Genomic DNA, 20,696 nt, shown 5'->3' on the forward strand with positions numbered 1-20,696 from the left:
ACGTTGCTAGACTCATATGAACTCTGTTAGCGTTGAATAGTATTACATAGTATAGCATTAGTCTAGTCAATGATAGTATTATTGCAGTGTGCAATGATAGTATAATTTCCAGGCTTAACGAACAGTGAATAATACACACACCGCTGTTTATACTGGGAGGTGGGGCCTGGTAGAAATGGAGGTCTTTGGGGGTGGGGGCATTGGGTTTAGAGATGCATAGGGAGAGCTGCAGGGGGGCAGTTGATAATGTGCTTCAACAGGGCATTCAAAGCCTGCTGGCTCGTTCAATGGGGCAGGCCAGGGGTAGGCAAGCAGGGCTGATCAGGGTGTGGATTAATACAATCCAGGCGGGGCAGGCGGGCGGTGGCTGATTGTGTGGGGGAAAGAAAGCCACCCCCCTCTCCCTTTGTGGGGTGGAATGCCAGCGTGTTTTTGAAGGAGAGGCAAAGCTAAAAGAGTGGGATTGAGGGGGGGGGGGCTCTTTATGTAGCATGAGTAGTGTGCCAGCAGTAAACAGCCTAAACTCTTAGTTCCTTGCCTGAAGTTTGAATCCTCTCTTTGTGAATGGCCACATTTGGTTGAAACAAGGACTAGTTAATCCCCGGAAACCTGATGTGGGCCACTTTTCTTGTTAATACATAAATTGTCCTGCCCATGGCCTGGGTAAAACTGAACCACATACAGTAATGTCTTCATAATAAGCACAGTAAAGGTACAGAAAAATGCAAAAAGTAGCTGATACACTGCATGATGATTGTCAACACTATAATTTGTGATAATTTACAAATATGTTTTCTCCCTAAATATAAAAAGAAAACATTGCTGTATTAGCCACATAAGGAATTATCTACATCATGTAATTAAATACATTAATTGTATTTCACTTATTTACAGTGATAACGTTCAACACAAAAGTTTTCATTTCTCAGAGAATAGGTCTGTGCAACGGCAGATTTGGGTGTTGATTTTGTGTCGCTGGGGGCTGCCCCGAAGCATTTGATGCGGGGGAGAGGTGGGGGGGGGTTCTTTCATTTGAACCTATTGTTGGGACTCTCGTGCTCACATGCCGCGGGTGTATTAGCAGTGAAAAGCTCGTAGCAGCTTCGCTGTGAAACCGGAGAGACGCTAATTGAGATCTCTAAAAGCTACTGGCCAACACATTAGAGAACAGCACTGGACAGGACAGTGTGAAGTGCCGCAAGAACCAAACATCTGTTACATTTCTGCTGGACAACTTAATTGCGCTTAATCGCGGGTGAACGTCACAAGGACTCAGGGCCCTGTGGTTGGAGATTTATTTTCAAATTGCACGTTGAAAGTAGATCATCTCTCTGTCTCTTCCCGGACTGGAATTTAAGACGCTATCAAACATGGGGCGGCGTTTTCTCCTCGAATGCACTTTTTCCCGAGTGAACTCGCGCAGTTAAGCGCGGACACTTTCATGACAGTCCACTGTCACAAGTGGATCGTGGCTTTCATTTCGTGGAGAGAGCAGTGGCAGAGACTGATGTCATTCTTGAGTTGGACTTTTGAGTAAGGAGAGAGTAGCCTGAAGACCAGCTCTTCCGTCTTCGGTGGGCAGCTGCTCTTGTTTTGGTTTGGACTGATTTAGAATTGACCCCCCCGAGCTACTTTTTTTTATCCTTCGGACACCAGACCCTTTTTGGGAAATAAGCGGGGATACGGTACGATGTCAGTGGGGACTCAAGCTTTCATTTCTCCTGGACAGAACTAAGGACTCCTGGTGAACCAAAGATTCACTATTTACAAAAAGAGAAAGTAGCATGCTGAACGGTGAGTGAAAGGGGTAGCCTGTTCAGTCATAACGATGTAGTCTGTTTAAATGTATCTTAGTATCTTATGAAATGCAGCTATCCCAGCCTTCTCCGAGATAAAGTCTGTAGGTTGTCAAATCATAGGAGACGCAGGTGACATAGGCTAAGCTAACGTCTATATATTTGAATTACTCTCCACGCCCAGGTTGTGACAACCCGTTAGTCTTCTCATCAAGGCTGCACGATATGAGTAACGGTTTAAGGCACAGCATGCGAATTTCATTTTCAACTTTGATTAATATAGGCTATTGGTTGTTCTATTACAATGTTTTGACGCAGTAACTTAGAGGCTAAAAGTAAGGATAATGTAGCCTATCCTTTACCAAATTAAGTCGATTGATCTTTCCGCTGGAAATGTATTTCAAGAAAGGACTATTTGCATATCCTTTCAGGGCAGACAGCTTGATGTATTTGTTTCAGGAGAAAGATTGTCAGTGCAAACCCACACAATTGTTGCAGATATTCTTTTATAAGGGTTGTTAATATTTAAACAGGTTAATTCAGTGTAACAGAAGACCTGTCTCGTGAATTGATCGATTTCGAAAAGGGCAACATTTGGAAAAGATAAAACTTTGATTCAGTGGAACCCCCGCCTGGACTCGAACTTAAGACGTCAGCGGTAAATGGGCTACTTGTTGGCAAGAAAATTAAGAAAGAATTTCATTCATTGCCACTCCACTGGAAATCGTTGAGGTTTGCCTGTGACTTAAACATTTCGTGTTTAGTCTTCAACAAATTGGACTTGGCGTCACATATTTCGAAACGGGAAACTTAAGCTTGATTTTTCAATTAAATCATTAGGCAGCTGGCACATAGCTTCCGTGTAACTGAATAGCGCTCTGGGCACGGGCACCTAGAGAACTTAGCTTCTACTGAGTCTTTAAAACATACCTGTCTGGTGCACCTCCGTTTACCTACCTATGACTGCAGGATGGAAGACAATCGCACATTTGTACCGCTCTTGCAAACGTTTGTGCTATGGTCCGACTGTACCCTTTCAATCTTAAGTGCTCTTACATTTTAAGTTTAAGAATTGTATGTGGATGTAATGAGGTTAGGCATCGTTGTTTATGGACACACATTTTATTTATAATATATCAAAATTAATAGAAAACTATACGTGTCAACAAGTAGGCTATTGTTATAACAAGTGTGCATGTCAATTGACATTTAGTTGAAACTGAGTAGTGGAGAACTGCGTAGCCTCCGAGCCTATATAATTGTCTATATCACCGTTAATTTGTTTATATTACGATCATCCCGTTAGGAGTGAAATATGTGGCAAACTCATCTTGGAATTAGTGATTTAGGCTCGTGAGCATCACACCTATGTTATATTATTTTAAAATTTGAAATAGTTTGTTTATTATTATTATTATTATTATTATTATTATTATTATTATTATTATTATGAATCGTAGTACCATTGTTTTATTATTATTATTATTATTATTATTATTATTATTATTATTATTATTATTATTATTATTGATGCTTTTTATTTTACAAAATCCAACAATTGGTTGGGGAAGTTTTGAAAGCCCTGCTTCATAATGTTGTTATTGTTTTTCTAGGGCTTCATGTTGCCTGGCCATATGATGAGCTAGCTGCTAGCATATAGCAGGAGACCTGCACCCTTCATTTTCATCCACAACAAGACTACCCCTGAACACATTTAAAATGATCCCTTCTCTCTGGCTGGGTATCTTTCTCCTCATGCTGTCTGATGGAACTGTGGCAAGACCTCTTGGTCCTGCTGTGGATGGCAAGATGTCAGGTAGGAGCCCTCTCTGAACTGCTGGTGCGCAGGTGTAACATGCAGCACTGTGGTGGACCGGTGAAGATAATCATTCAGAAAGTTAGGTTATATTACGTTTAAATTGCTGAAGTTAAATAAGCAGGCAGATACTTATATTATGGTTGAACTTGGATGTGCAGGTTGATAGTTTTGTTCTGGTTATCACACTTTTTATGGTTTTGTGACTGGATTGAGATGTGCAGATGGATGTTTATGTTTTGGTTAAGTGGTTGAACTGAGATATCAGAATAGGCGGTTGTGGTGCATTTCATGGGTCTGCTCTCTTGGGCAGGGCAGACCCACAGCCATTTCCCTCCGGGTGGGTAAACTGCGGTCTGATAGTGCTGAGGGTAAAACAACAGCATGCTGTTTTTCTGCCCATGCAGTGTTTAAATGTTTTTACGAATAGTTATACTTAAAGAGGCAAAGAAAAGGAATGCTATGATATGGAATCTTTTTTGATTCAGCTGAGATTTGAGATGGCTTTCATTTAGTCATGAAAGGAACAAAGTTTTACCTATGCTGTGTACTTGAATTTGTCAGTCAGACTGAATTTGCGATTTTTGAACGGACACGCCTTCTGAGACCCTGCAATTCCTAAGTGAGGACATTACATTTTGGCTTCTCTGAGTTCTATACAATATTTCTGTTAACATAAGGGGCATTCAATTAAAATGAAATAAAACATATATTTGGAAAATATTTTATTATGTCAAACAAATTTAAACTACTTAAACTTTTTTTCTCCTGGGTCTCTGGCGGTTAAAGAATTTTCATAAGATGCTTCAAATTGGAATGTTTCAGCTCAAGTTGTAGTGATATGGAACTTTCTTTGTTGAGATTACAGAGCTTACCGGAGTATTTGGTGAGCCCCTAGAATCTTTGTGGAGATATTGAGATGACTTAAAGGGGCAACAGGCGCTGACCTGGGGTTGACCTTGGGTTATCTCATTTCTCCTCCAGGCGGCCCTGAGGAGCAGGCTGGGGAGTCCGTGGAGCGGCTGCTCCTGCTTCCCGGGGAGGTCCTCACACTGCGCTGCGAGAGCAACCTCACTGAGCCCGTACGCTGGTCGCGAGGGGGCGTCTGGGTGCGGCACGGGGGGCGGGTGCGTCTCCACGCCGCGGTGCTGGAGATTTCGGACCTCTCCTACGAGGACTCGGGCGTGTATAACTGCGCCCCGCGCAACGCCAGAGCCCCCCTGCGGTCCTTCGTCATCACCATCGTTGGTGAGATTCCCTGCAGTCCTTTTCTGTCAACGTGTGCCCTGCATTACACTTCACACATTTCACACAATGCCAAATCTTGTAGCGACACCATCCCAACGCTCGGGGAGTTTGGCTGCCACTTATTCCCCTTTCTCTCCACGACCACCTGTGTGTGCTTCTCTGCTCCTGCTATTTGTCTGGTTTGTCTGTTTATTAGATGTATTTATTGGATGTATTTTTAACAGTAGGATTATGATTATTATTATTATTATTATTATTATTATTATTATTATAGCTATATTTAAAGTCAGTCGTGTTCATAAGCAGAGCAGAAAGCTACTATTGTGGACTAGAAACATCTTTCCTCAACCCAGGGATAGTCTTTAATGGGAATAAATAAACTATTAATTTCACTTAATCATTGAATGGTTATTCCTTTTGTGGTTTAGCTCTGAATCCTTACAATAAGCTTTCTGTGTCTTAGATTCATTCGGGTCAGGTAATGATGAAGACGATGATGAGGAAGGCGACGTTGATGATGATGATATTGGTGACGATGTGGAAACACAAATGGAGGAAGGGCAGGTCCATTTCAGCAGAGGTAGGCTTCCACAGTGAGGTGAGGGCATAGCCCGCAGTAACCTCCAAAATTACTCACCCTTGATAAAGATGACGGTAAAAGAAGCCAATATGTGTTCAAATGGTTTTTACTATAAAAGTATATAATCTGGGTCTCCAATCTTCATGCTCCAGGCTGGGTTATTAATAATGGTTATGTATGTAGGGCCGTACTGGACGCACTCCCAGCGCATGGAGAAGAAGCTGTACGCCGTTCCGGCCGGGAACACGGTGAAGTTCCGCTGCCCGGCTGCCGGCAGTCCCTCGCCCTCCATACGCTGGCTGAGGAACGGGAGAGACTTCCGCGGGGAGCACCGTATCGGTGGCATCAAGGTACGGCCCTCACCAGAGTGCAAAGGTCATGCATTGAGTCAGTCAGTCAAACAACCAACCGATCAATCAAGTTTTATTTACAAAAAGGGCTCTTGTTGGATGCAACTTTCTCTGACTGAAATGTATTTTTTGTTTATTTTTGTGGGGTTAGCTAGACGCTAATTTACATCTGTAGTCAAAGAACGTACACTTACCCCAGTCTTTGTGTATGTGTTATTAGGGAATTAAAACGTAAAAAGATGGAAAACTACTAACTTACCCTACATGAATAGTATGTTTTAGTAGCTTGTTTCTCAGTGTCTTATTGGCTGCTGGTCCCTCAGGCCAATTACCCTGTTAAAAACAAGCTGTTGAAAACAAAGTTATTTTGGCTTTTGGCAAAACAACGGGAACATTTCCAGACCGCTGTCAAATAACCAGGGCTTGCTATTCTAATACAGCCACAAATTATAATGGAAAATGTACCCTAGCCTGGCAAGACACATGTGGCTAAGTTCAAATTTGAGCAATGTTTTAATTTTAGGTGTGGTGTTTCGGCAGTATATGGATTTTTAATATTTTTTAATAGGTCAGATGAAGATGAAAGTTACATTACTAGTTGCTAATGTTAGCAAGTGTAAAATGGTGCTCCATATCATTTTCTCGCATATGACCAGAGTTAAGACTAAGCTATATTGTTGAAGCTGTATTGTCTGCACCAGTCTTCATAATCTGGGGGCAACACGGTCAGGAACTAAATATGAACCATGTCCAGACAATGGTTTCATAAGTGGTTTTCGCGCCATGCATGGTTGTGAACCATGCAAGGGGCGGTCACAAACCGAGCATAAACATTTCGAAACATGTTTGGATGGCTAGCGTGGTCACAAACAGGGTCATAACATTAGCTATGTTTGAAGTGGTTGTAAAAGGCTAGCTTGGTCACAAACTGGGCCGGAACACAGAGAACCGTGTCTGAAGGGCTTGTAGAATGCTTATGTGGTAAAATGCTTGATTAGGGCAGGCAGAACCATGTTTGAAGTGGTTGTAGAGCGGTCTCAATCTCTCAGCAGACATGTGGGGAATGCAGAGAGGCAGGGGCCAGGTTCCTGTTTTCTTCCGGCCCCTTTTGTCTGCACATTTTACGCTCTTCAGCGGAAAGCGCTGCTTGCTCAATAACAACCTTTGACATGCTAGAATAGCCGCAAATGACCTGGACAGAGACAGGCCCAAATTTCGGAGGGGGGCTGCTTTTATACCATATAAGGGGCTTGTTTACCTTGGAGGCATTCAGGAGCAGCTAGCACTGGAGACCTCTGTTCCCCACAACGACGCTGTCGTGATCCTGAGCCTGACGAGAACTCTGAGGACAAGGCAGCATTCTGGCCTGTGTGGGCGTGGACTCCCATCTCCGTAGAAACGCTGGAAACACTTGTCACGATGACTGATTGCGGGTTTTTGTGTTTCTGGGGGCAGCTGCGGCAGCAGCACTGGAGTCTGGTGATGGAGAGCGTGGTGCCGTCGGATCGGGGGAACTACACCTGCGTGGTGGAGAACAGGCACGGGGTGCTCACACACAGCTATGTCCTGGATGTGCTGGGTAAGAACACCGGCCCACAAGAAGAGAGGGGATTCAACACACATACACAAACACACGCACAGAGGGTGTAAACACTGGAAACGGAGGGCGGTAAACATCGGTGCATTATTGGCAGACTTGTTCTGGTATCTGAGCATGTGCTGTACAGCTATAACCAGGCTGGCTCATTATACCCCTTTTCATGCAATTCTGCATTCTCTCGAATAGACGAAAGGTGTGGTGGTAATGGGACAGACCTACAAATGCATTTGGTGATTCGAAACTAGGAAACTTAAAAAGCAAGTGGTGAAATTGGTTTTAAAAATAAACCTGAATGAAGGAATTGTTGTGATTAGTGGCAGAATCAGGAATTCTTGGCTTAACTTCCAAGTGCTACACTAACGTTTCTCCCCAAAGAGCCTCTGAAATGCTACCAGTCTTTTACTTATCACATTTTCTTGTGACTTTCTGATCCTGTGCTAATGGTTAACATGTTTCCATGTACACTTTAGTGTAAAGAATGAATTTGTGGGCCAAAAGCCTTGTCTGCAGGCTACAGGTGGAATAATCATTATCAGGGGTTTTTCAAAAGCGGCCTTTCAGTTGGCTGTTATCTCCCCTGCAGCTGTTAGTAAGGATTTAGGGAGTTATTCCCAGCTGGTCTCTGTGGATGACAGAAAGGACTGTGTTACAGTACAGACTGTGTTCTGTCCCCTGTGTTACAGTACAGACTGTATTCTGTTCTCTGTATTACAGTACAGACCGTGTTCTGTCTCCTGTGTTACAGTACAGCCTGTATTCTGTTCTCTGTATTACAGTACAGACCGTGTTCTGTCCCCTGTGTTACAGTACAGACTGCGGTCTGTTCCTCTGTATTACAGTAGAGACCATGTTCTTTTCTCTGAGTTACAGTTCCGACTGTTCTGTTCCCTGTGTTGCAGTATAGACTGTATTCTGTTCTCTGTATTACAGTACAGACTGTGTTCTGTTCCCTGTGTTACAGTACAGACTGTGTTCTGTTCTCTGTATTACAGTACAGACTGTGTTCTGTTCTCTGTATTACAGTACAGACTGTGTTCTGTTCCTCTGTCAGTTACAGTAGAGTAGACTGTGTTAGGCTGGGTTCTGTAGATGTGATCTCTCATCTCTCCCCTCCTGGTTCCAGAGCGGTCTCCACACCGGCCCATCCTGCAGGCGGGTCTGCCGGCCAACACCAGCGCGGTGCTGGGGACCGACGTGCGGCTGTACTGCAAGGTGTACAGCGACGCCCAGCCGCACATACAGTGGCTCAAACACATCGAGAAGAACGGGAGCTACTACGGGCCCGACGGCATCCCCTACGTACAGATCCTGAAGGTGCGGATCAACCACCCTGCACTCGCCAATAATCACACAGTGAGGGGCATAGCTCAGCTCTAAGTGAGAGTGATGTTATAACCAGACCTGGCTTCACATATCTGGATTCAACTATTTGTTTTTAATTCAAAAACTTTGCCTAAGCTTGCTTGGTGTTTTGGGACAAAATAGATGATCCCAAAATGGTAAAAAAAAAGCTCCCGTCTGCTCCTCCTTGGAGGCTGAAAAGCACCAGGCAATAACCGAGGTCTGCTCTCACTGAAGGTGTGATATAGTCGCTTAGTTCACAGTGAAGATGTGAGTTTTATCTTTCACCTCTCACTGAGACTGTGATGTCATCGCTCTGTCCCAGTGAGACTGATGTAATTGTTTGTTTCCTGTAGTCGGGCAGTCTGAACATGTCAGAGCTGGAGGTTCTGTACCTGCCCAACGTCACCGCAGAGGATGCTGGGGAGTACACCTGCCTGGCCGGAAACTCCATCGGTTTCTCCCACCAGTCCGCCTGGCTCACTGTGCTGTCAGGTATGCGCTCAGCATCATTAACGGGAAGCGTTTCCTCATCGTACCTTCGAGTGTTGCTATTGCGAGACCCTCCATCCAACCGCCATTTCCCCTGTGTGTTGCAGAGGAGATGTTATTGGACCCTGTGGGCCTCACGGAGACCAAGTACACTGACATCATCATCTACACCTGTGGGGCCCTGGCTCTGGTGATGGGGGTGGTCATCGTGGTGCTCTGCCGCATGCAGGCCACAGCCAGCAGGGAACCGTTTCCTGTTCCACCCGTGAAGAAGCTCTCCAAGTTCCCCCTGAACAGACAGGTTAGAGCAGCCTTCGAGTGACTGTCTATCTGTCTGTCTGTCCCTATTCTGTTCATATTTCTGTAGGCTAGGTTAGTGTAATGAAGGTTACTTTACATTACATTACATTACAAAGCATTTAGCAGATGCTCTTATCCACAGCAAAGTACAATGAAGTGTTACTATTGGTTGTGACACTGATAATGGGTTATCATTTCTCCTCTTTGCCTAACCCTTTTGGAAGTCACTCTGCATAAGAGTAATGTGTAATCGACTAAATGTCTACATGTCTGCCTGACTGTCCATTCTTGTGGTTATCTCCTGTCTGTCCAGTACTCTGTGGAGTCGGAGTCCTCGGGGAAGTCTAATGCGTCGCTGGTGCGGGTGGCACGTCTCTCGTCTAGCTCCGCCCCTGCTCTGGCCGGAGTGGTGGAGATGGAGCTGCCCTTTGACCCCGACTGGGAGTTCAACCGAGAGAGGTCCGTCCCACTGCAGCCCGTAGCACAACGTTGCCATGATGTTCTGCAACGTTCTGCAATGTTTCCTCCAAAGAGAGAACACACAGTACAGCTTTCTGACTACTCTCCCTTCTCCTTTCCTTTTCTCTGTCCATTCTCTATCATACCCTCTCTCTACCCCCTCCATTCTGTCTCCTCTCATTCCCATTCCTTCTCTTTCTCCTCTTTCATCCTTAACCTCTCTCTCTTCTCCTCTCTGCAGTCTGGTTCTGGGGAAGCGTCTTGGTGAAGGCTGTTTTGGTCAGGTGGTCATGGCGGAGGCGTATGGCCTGAATAGAGCCCGTCCGGACGAGGTGACCACCGTGGCAGTGAAGATGCTGAAGGGTGAGGGGCTTAGATGCTGTTGGCAGCGGCCATTTTAATTTGAACACATGCATTTTGCAGAGCCTTCGTTGACTGGATTGTTGACTGACATTCTCAATCTCTTCTCTTTTTTCACTCTCTCCCTTTCTTCTTTTTCTCTCCTTCGCACTCCCTCGCTCTCTTCCTCTCTCCAGACGATGCCTCAGATAAAGACCTTGCTGATCTGGTCTCAGAGATGGAGCTGATGAAGGTGATGGACAAACACAAGAACATCATCAACCTTCTCGGCGTTTGCACGCAGAATGGTGAGTCCCTCAGCGGAGCTGATCCTAGATCAGTTTCAGTTTGTTTCCTGGGTACCTGTCAGACAAATGTTGTATCCGACATGGATCACTAGTGTAGTGAACTAACAAGGGTTTCACCCATTTGCTAGAATTTGGCCGGCATCCTAGTTGGTCCACATGATAGTGAACTTGTGAACCATTTCGGATACAACCACATTCTTTTATCACCCTTGGTTAGTTTCAGCTGGTCTCCTGTGTCCCTTTCAAACATTCTTTTATCGCTGACCCCAGATCAGTTTCAGTCCCTTGCTTGTGTGCCTCTCAAATGCATTCTTCTCCCATCCAGACCCTTTCCTACAACCACATCAGACACATTCTTCATCCACCACAGACCCCACATGAGATTCTATGTCTTATTTTATGTAACAGGGAGTGGGATTAGTGAGCTGGATTTCCTGTACTCAACCCTGACCCTCGATGGTAATTTGTGATTGGGTAACTCAGGCCCGCTGTACGTGCTGGTGGAGTTTGCCTCCAAGGGCAGTCTGCGGGATTACCTGCGGACACGGCGACCACCGGGCATGGACTACACCTTCGATGTGACCAGGGCGCCCCCAGAACAGCTCACGTTCAAGGACCTGCTCTCCTGCGCCTACCAGGTGGCTCGGGGTATGGAGTACCTGGCCTCTAAGAGGGTAAGAGCCATGGGGTACAATGGTCAGGGGTGGTAGAGGTTGTAGGCATGATTACCAGGTTTAGCTAACCTGAACCACTTTAGCAAGTGGTTAACATCTGTTCTAACATCTGTTAACAGCTGTATAAATCAATTGCATATAGTAACCCTGCCCCTTCCTGTACCCTCAGAAAGTGATCAAAATGCATATTTTCACAGTTAGGACAGATTAATTACTAAATTACAGTGTTTATTTGTTAGGAGTCAGTTTTTATTCTGGATGCTTATGGGTTGAGTAAAACCTTTCCTTCTGGAAGTTTTCATGATACATAGATTTTTGCATCATAGTAGAAGTAAACGTAGTGTACTCTGTTTTTGATTTCACTGTTCCTCAATTTCTGTACTGTGGTCTAAAGCGTTTTACAAACTGGAACGGACAGTTTAATGACCACTGAAAGTCTCTACACAGCATTGGTGAGAGAGTGCTTGTCCTCACTATAAAGAGCCAATTGATGCAGAGTAATATAAATAGTATATGTGCTACCTAACCACTAATAATACAAGTGCTCTACTATATACCTACAATTTCATTTGAAATGCAATACTACTTGAAGTGTAGGCTATATATAAAACCAGATGAAGTAAACATGGCAAATATTATGTTGAAGGTCCTCTATTGAGTAATATGTATCACAGGGGCTATATTTCCCTCAGTGTCTTCCAGGAAGTTCTGACCATCCATCAGTGTAACTCTGAGTATAAATCCACGCCCCACCCACAGGGTGAAGGGTTAAATACACAGTCCCACCCACACAGCCCCCACCCCCCTCCTCCCCCCACCCATCCACGACTGAAAACCCTCCTGAAACCCTTCCAACCCGCACCAAAAACCAGAGCTTTAATGTCCCTCCGTCTGCAAATACGGGCTCTATTTAAATCTCGGCCCAAATAAATGTAACGACATCCATCCCGTCTGGCCTTGTTTCTCCAGTGGCCACAAGCCCACAGAGAGCCTCACTGAAGCCTGCGTTAAACGCTCGCTCAGACCGCCTGTTATTTATATTATACCCCCGAAATGGAACAGCAGTCATTTTGTTCTTCTCTCTCATCCTGTTTTTGCCTTCCCAGAGGAACTTTTAATGAAAAGCTTCATTTCAGCCTTCGGAATACTGAGACGCAAGAAAAAAGTCAAATTAAAATACAAAAAGCTCCTCTCTCCCAGAGGAAAAGAGGCAGGTTTGTGACAGGTTGTTACTTTGTTCCCCGAGCAGTGCATCCACAGAGACTTGGCAGCGAGGAACGTCTTGGTGACGGAAGACAACGTGATGAAGATCGCCGACTTCGGCCTCGCTCGAGGGGTGCACCACATCGACTACTACAAGAAAACCACCAATGTGAGCGCCTCGACAGTACAGATCTCCTCTACTCTAAATGTCCTTCCTGTCAGCACAGTAAAGGCCAGTTTATAGTCCAGCAACAGAGTGTCGCTGTGACCCACAATGTACAATGGATGCCACTGGTCGCAGTGACATTTGGTTTATACTATGGGCAACTGGAATGTGTTTATACTTTGCTGAGGACAATGATAAGTGTACGTCGGGTACCAATCGAAAGTTAATGAACGTTCTGTGATTTCAGTCGAGCAACACTCATAAACTGGCCTTAGCTCTGGGTCTGTGCAGTGAATCCCTGAATGCTCTGTATCTCTCTGTGCTCTGTAACCCTCTCTCTGTGCTGTAAATCACTGCCTTGACACTAACTCCTGATGAGAAGGCTCTCATCCACTCACACCTCTCTGTTTCTACTGCAGGGCCGGCTCCCAGTAAAATGGATGGCACCAGAAGCCCTGTTTGACAGAGTGTACACACATCAGAGCGACGTGTAAGTGTGTGTGTGTGTGTGTGTGTGTGTGTGTGTGTGAGTTTGTGTGATAGAATATACATGTGACATATCAATGTGTGTGTGCTGTCTGTTTGTATGTGACTGATTGTGTGTGAGTGAAAGTGTGTATGTGTGCATGTGCATGTGTATGTTTTGAATACTGCCTCACATTTCTCTGTTTCTTGGTGCACCAGGTGGTCTTTCGGGGTGCTGATGTGGGAGATTTTCACGCTTGGAGGGTCACCATACCCTGGAATCCCAGTGGAGGAGCTTTTTAAACTGCTAAAGGAGGGACATCGTATGGACAAACCCTCCAACTGTCCCCATGAACTGTAAGAACCATACGCAAGCATGTTCACACACACATGCACACAAACACACTCTCTCTCTCACACTCACACACACAAGCAGTCTCTCTCTGCCATATGTTGTTGTGTAGAATGTGAATACTGGTGTGTATTGTAAATTAATTTTGCTCATATATCGTTGAATGTTATTGCTGTGCGAGTAATACTGTTAGAGTAGCTGTGTTGTGAGCTGTGAGCTCTGGTGTTTACGGGTCTGTTTCTCCCAGCTACATGAGGATGAGGCAGTGCTGGCTGGCGGTTCCGACCCAGAGGCCCACCTTCAAGCAGCTGGTGGAGGAGCTGGACCGGATGCTTTTGTCCGTGTCGGATGACGTGAGTGACCTTACCTGCTGACCACACACAGTCTTGTGAACAGCCACCTTTTACCTGTAACACACACACTCTGTCACTTCTAACATCTGTCACACACAGAATTTCCTTACATGTAACATACTCATCAGCACTCCTCACCTCACAAATACGCTGCCAGAGCTTTACCTGTAACAGAGCCAGGTTCTGCGCAGGTGGACAAAACTGGGCTGTGGTTTTGACGTTCATTTCCTGGTCTTGTTGAGAGATGCGGATCACTAGCACCAGTGCGGTTGGCTCCTTTACCGGTGTTAAGTCTGCTTTTTTTTCACAAGAAAATGTAGCCGCAATCTGTAGTATTTTTTCTACAGTACAGTAATACTTTTTAGACTAATCAGGGTCCAAACCTTACTGCGCAGTCTCTGGCTCCAAATTCTACAGGTGTACAATTTCACTTCACTTCCATGGTTTCAAAATGCTTTTCATCAGCCTATGGATAGTCTGTGGGTGACATCACAGGCACTCCATAGTTTTCCTAGTCTATGGTTATGCTATGCAACTGAAAAGCTTCATCTCTGTCCCAATACTGACGGTGTGTGTTTCTCCTGCAGTACCTTGACCTGGCCACGCCTTTTGAACAGTATCTGCCCTCCTGTGAGGAGACTTCCGGATCCTGCTCCTCCGACAACGACTCTGTCTTCACCCACGATGTGCCGGCCCCTTGCCCCGGTGTCCACGGCGACCATCGGACCCAGGACAGGAGCTGAACGAACCTGAGGGCCCATCGCTGAAGCTCACTGAAGATGCCTCAATCCGGCCTCGTGCCGGGTAGCTGGATTTGAAAAACGAGACCGATGTGATTGGTAGAGGGCAGGACATGGGCCGACGTGATTGGTGGAAGGGAGCGCACAAACAAACATGATTGGCTGAGGGCAAGGCGTTCCGACACCACTATAGAATGTGGTAACTGCTGACCTGCCAATGATTTGCCTTTGCCCTCCCAACCCAAGTGAAAACCTTGCTGTCACCCAGCTTAGAACTCTTGGTTGTGATGGGGGACAGATCAGGTACGGGAGTAGGGGTCTGGTGTTCAAACCCATGCAACAACGGAGATGAATCGGAACTGGAACTGGAAGACGGAGATGAAGCTGAGAAAATATATTTTGATATATTATCATAAGGCCTTTACATTAAAATGGGTATAATAGTAAAATAGGAAAGGCTTGTAGGATTTGGAAATCCATGAAATATCAGGCATGGCTGGCAGAACGTCTCTCCAAATCTTCCAAATTTAAATGTAGATATATAGATTCCTTTATGATCCAGTATTTAAAAATGGCCTTAAATCTCAGGATACGTGCTGTTAAATTTTCTATCGTGGCCTGTATATACCTGTATTTCTGTCTATATGTTAAGTTAAAATATTTTTATGTATATATCACAAATAACATTAAGAGACCTTACTTTTTAGTAAGTAATGTGAACTGGCACAATATGAACGTATTGCAAGAATTCCAGTTTTTTTAGTCACTGCCAAGCATCCATAACTCAATATTTTTTAATCAATGATTATTTCCAATAGTTGTTTATACTCCTGATGCCTTTATCATTTGAACTGAACATTCATTACAGAGCAGTGAGTGAACAGCCATTTTAGAAACAACATCAGCTCGACTGGATTACCAGTTGGACAGCATCTGAATCTGAGCCCTTACTGGCTGAGTTTAAATGTCTATAAGGACATACAGAGTCTGTGGAGCTATATAGGGCCTGTAGAGACTGATTTTGGATGTGTATATTGTATAGGGACAGGTTCTGTCACAAAGTATAGTCTACGGGGACATGCTTTCTGTAGGGTCACATAGTCTTTCTTTAAAACAATGTTCCTTAAGTGTTTTAGGGTTAAAGAGAATTATTATGGACATATCTAATTTATTTGACCTGTTTATATAAAATAAAGTATAATTTAAAGTATTCAATGTGCAAATTCAATTATTTGTTGAAATTCATTCTTGTTTCGTGGTAATAATGTGCCTGGTAAAAAATATGTTTTCAACTGAGAAATGTATCCCTTTCTTGCATCTCTTGGAAAAAAAACCCAAAAACCTTTAAATGTCTCATTACAAACAATGGAGTTGAAACCACATTCCAGTTCGAGTACCCTGAACTCAAACGGAGATAAGGAGAAACAGGCCGCGTGTGTAATTATCTGCGCTGATCCGCTCCATCTCCTGCTTGTCTTTGAAGAGAGAGAGAGGAACAGCAGTCCTCCTCACACAGACCGCTCCACTCACGCCAGCCTCTCGCCTGCTCTTTCACGGCCCTTTATCTTACAGAATGCAGCCAATCTCAGCACTTCAGTCTGGGCACGCTTCATCACTCTGGCGTCAGGGGAAGGTTGGAGTACGGGGTGTGTGTGTGGTGTGTGAGTGTGTGTGTGTGAGTGTGTGTGTGGTGTGTGAGTGTGTGTGTGTGTGGTGTATGGTGTGTGTGTGTGTGTGTGAGTATGTGTGTGTGTGTGTGTGTGTGTGGTGTGGTGTGTGTGTGTGTGTGTGTGGTGTGGTGTGTGTGAGTGTGTGTGTGTGTGTGTGTGTATCTGGTCTGCGGTCACTGTGAGACCTCTCCCTGGAGGGAGAGATATGAGCGGTCAAGCTTGGACCATTTTTATTAACCCTGTTGTCCAGTATCTAACCCGGCATACCTCTGTGCTGCTCCTGGAAAACTCACTCATCTGGTTTTTGTTGTCACCTTAAAATCAGTAAGCAGTTATGTCCCATGAAACCAGGTGAGGTAGCTGTGTAATGAGCTACTTTAATGCTTTAAATAAAGTTGTGAGTAAGGAGGTCTTCCTCACCGGCCATGGCTCTGCTCTGACCACCAGAGCCCACCAGAGCCCCTTCACTGTTTATTTAACTCAGTATGGCAGGGAAAGCACATACCTACACATATTATTGGAGTTTTCATTTTTCATTTTTACAGTTATATAAGTAGTTTATAAATGAACTAACCATTAATTGTATGAAACTATTATATAGCTGCAATTTGATTTAAAATGTTGACATTGTAGAAATGTTGTTAGTGTGCGGTTTGCATATTCTCTGTCAGAAGACATGCTGGTTGGGTCATTTGGAGAGTCAAACGTGACCATAGGTATGAGCTTGTGTGCCCTGCGATGGATTGGCAGCCTGTCCAGGGTGTATTCCTGCCTCTCACCCAAATCATGCTGGGGTAGCTGGGCAGGAATAAGAGGGTTAGATAACAGTGTATGGACAATATAAAAGCCACCTGAAGTGTCCATTAGAACATATTTCCTCTATTGATGGAAAATATGATTGCCCTACCTAGTTGGCTGACCCATTGGGAAACAGCATAGAGATGGCCCAACACCTTCGCCATGTTTGGCTCATCCGAAGGGTCATTCTGAAGGGTGCTGCAAAAAATGTTGAACTGTCCATTGAAGAGTGAAATACTCTGGAACATTGGCTTTTTTTAAAGCGTGTTTCCCCTTTTTTGCAGCTCGTCTGAAATGTGGCCATTTTTCACATTACTGCAGAAAGGAGGAGAGCGGCTTTATGAAAATCAAATTAGGTGTCCTTGTGGACTACATACCTCCAAACACATTACACACTTAGACTGGTGCCTCCACCCCCACAATCCCCAGCCCTCACAGACAGGAAACAGACATGAATTATGAGCCAGATACGGAAATACACGTAAACAATGTTATGTTCTGCAGCTATCACCTATCGCTGGGCTCATGACTGCTCTCATTGTTCCAGAACACACACCGCAAGGCACCTTGCCAACCTGTAGGGGCGCTATCAGAGTTAGAATGTTTACCCTCTATCTGGAACATAACACCTAAATATCTTATCTGTCTCCTCTCCCTTCTCAGGAAGTTTGTAGTTTAGAGTATACACAGAGGCTTGTGGATAGGCAGTTGTAGATAGGGCACATGTAGGGTCACCTTTAAAGGTATGCAAGGGTTGCCAGATTGCAAGCTCTTCTCCTGCATCCTCCCCATTCGGTTGAACACACATAGCATTGGAATGTTATGACCCTGGTCCTCTTTGGCTTTCTGTTATTTACATAAGATTCCTACAATTCCACTTCAATCAAGAAGACCACATTTCTTTGGTAAACGGTTAAAAATAATCTATAGATTGGCCAGGGGGAAGGATAATTGCTGAAGGCCGTGTACTGGAAGCAGTTGAAACAACTTATTTTTCTTTGTGCTGAAACAAAAGACTTACACCTGTTTAACAAGAGCCTGCTCTGTCACTCAAAACTGTTTTTTCTGATCTTGTCTGGTGTAATTGAACCAACCAAGAGGACCAGAAGGTGGAGTTTGCACTTTTTGAGAGTATTTCATAGGTTCCAGTACACTAGACAAGCCCAGTAGAGCATTGAAAAATGTCTGAATCCAAAACAATGACGTATTTGATCCAGGTCTGCAGTCATCATGCGCAAACTATCTCCATGACACACCTGCACACCGGCTTTATGCTTTAACATGCTCAGCAGAGAGCTGTGACAGCACCTTAGTGCCAAACATTTTATTCCCTTTCAAGAATTGCCAAAAGTGTTTGGGAATAAATTTCTCTGGGAACGACATTGCTGTGGAAATGCTAAGATATTCTTCAGCAGATCATCATCAGCAAAAACAAAATAAGCATTGTTTGCTTTTTTTTTTGTCAAGGTTACTCATTGGACCACAGAAAGACACAAACAAATCTCATGGTTTGGTCAAAAGAAAAAAAGAAAGAAAAAACCCCCCGGAAAATTCTAGGCTTAGAAATTAAAACGTACCCATGGCTTATATACCACAGGGCTGTACTTTTTACTCAAAAATATCTTGGAAAGTTTGGGTCATATTTGTGAGGGTTGAGGAAGTGAAGCCCATAGTCAGCCTACATCGCTCACAGAAAACTGCCAACACAGCTGCAGTTCAGCATAAACAGCGCAAAGTGACTTAAAGACACCCCAGTCCTGACCTGCACTCTCACCAGCGTCCTCTGATCTGGCAACCCAACCTTGCTCTCTACCTCCGCTCTCTAAACCAGCACCAGAATACTCACCTGCACTTTCCAAAACAACACCTGGCTAAGCAACATTAACCTGCATCTCTATCGGACTAAAGCCAATCAGGCCTTATATGTCCACACAGAAAAATACCCGCAATCAAATCCTGAGATTAGGATACTGCTCCCCCTTCCTCCCACCCCGCACATACAGAGTTGTCTCGAGTTCCAGGACACGGGAGCACAGCCCAGGTAGGGCAGAAACCACCCTGAGAAGTGTGAGTGACAGGCGAGTCCGTCAATGTCACAGTATGAGCTCCTCTATTCCAACCACCACCCAAAACAACCTGCCCCACCCTGCCCTGCGCAGGCCCGGCCTGCCCTGCTCTTACCCCCTCGCCCACCCCTCTTCAGGTTCTGCTCAACTCCACCCAGCGTACCCTGGACAGCTTGCCACCCAACCCCCCCCAACCACAGAATGTTCTGGCACAGTCAGGGAGGGTATTTCAGTCCTTGTTAACATATTTTTCTTCCAGGCTTTGTTGTTGTTGTAAGTTCTTTGAGCCTTTTGTTGGTTCAAACATACAGACGCACACACATACACACAAACGCAAGCACACACGCACAGACATATGTGTCATTGTGTGGAATGTGAGTACAGTTACCGTGGTGAGTGTATTTAAGTGTATTGTGTAGAACAGTGTATTTTCTCTTATATAATATTGAGTGTTATTATTGTGTGAGTAATACAGTTACAATAGCTGTACACACACACATGCATGCATGCACATTCACTCACACACACACACACACACACACACACACACACACACGCACACACATACACATACTCTTAATATATATTTTTTTTAGCAAATATTAATTTTCTTTGCAGTTTTACAAAACACAGTCAAAAACAGTCAAGATTCACAGATGACAATAAACAAAACACACACACACTCAATGAGGTGCAGTCCTCAGTGTTCTCCTGCAGTAAATTTATTCACATGGTTTTTCCCCATGACTTTGTCACAGAGCCTGTTTTCAGAGAAAACAAAGCAGGATTAAACTTTGCGTCTCTGGATATAAACAACATGTAGTCTTGCCAGCAGCAGACAGAAAGAGCCAGAACCACAGCTCCGCAACGGAAGCAGTCGACCGATTATGAAAAAGAAACCTCCTTTTCCCCTCTTTTGCACAAAACAAAATTGTGGTTATATGATCCAGGCCACTGAAAGTCCACAGCACCATTGAAAAGTTTATACAGTACCAAAAACAGTTTTCTATGAAATAATGACTGCGCTGACATCTTTATAGTTAGAGATGTGTACAGCAGGGCATTTTATTCTGTAAAATACCAGAGCACAGGATGTGAATGTACTGTACATGGCTGCTGTTAAACCCTGCTTTTCTCATTTGGTTTCCTGTAATTTGGGTTGACATCCATGGATTTATACACATCATTTTCCTTTTACAGTAACATCTTAAAACCACACAAGCACGCACATGCATGGATGCAAACACACACACACAGAGCCCTGCATACACTCACACAGGGACACGCATACACATCTTTCTTTGTGAAGGCCTCCTCGGTCCCTTCCACAACCCGCGCCTAAACAAAAAGCATAGCCTCCCCCCATGAGCCGATAGTTTTCCTGGGGTTTGTGGGGGAATTGCTCCGAGCTGAGCTTCTTGTCCAGGTTTTCAGAATAAGGTTTGGGTTAATTCACTGGCCCCAGCTCGACCCCATGTGCCCCAACACTTCATTATGTTACGAGGTCATCAGCCCCATTGGTAAAAAGAAAGCTGCCTTTCACTTTGACCTTTGACCCCCTGTCAGTAACATACCCCCAC

General features: G+C 44.6%; 1 protein-coding gene across 1 annotated transcript; it reads left to right on the forward strand.

Annotated features, from left to right (window-relative positions):
* The first annotated feature begins 1,354 nt into the window (after positions 1-1,354).
* Positions 1,355-15,792, forward strand: LOC133123273 (fibroblast growth factor receptor 4-like). The gene is made up of 18 exons (XM_061233613.1): positions 1,355-1,794; positions 3,410-3,612; positions 4,597-4,860; positions 5,324-5,440; positions 5,624-5,790; positions 7,246-7,369; positions 8,514-8,704; positions 9,088-9,226; positions 9,331-9,524; positions 9,837-9,982; positions 10,224-10,345; positions 10,519-10,629; positions 11,113-11,303; positions 12,553-12,675; positions 13,092-13,162; positions 13,357-13,494; positions 13,737-13,842; positions 14,430-15,792. Exons 2-18 carry the CDS (start codon positions 3,516-3,518, stop codon positions 14,583-14,585), a joined length of 2,457 nt encoding a protein of 818 aa, XP_061089597.1. The 5' UTR covers positions 1,355-1,794; positions 3,410-3,515; the 3' UTR covers positions 14,586-15,792.
* Positions 15,793-20,696: the final 4,904 nt, after the last annotated feature.

Source organism: Conger conger, chromosome 3, assembly GCF_963514075.1.
Source record: "Conger conger chromosome 3, fConCon1.1, whole genome shotgun sequence".
Lineage (NCBI taxonomy): Eukaryota > Metazoa > Chordata > Actinopteri > Anguilliformes > Congridae > Conger > Conger conger.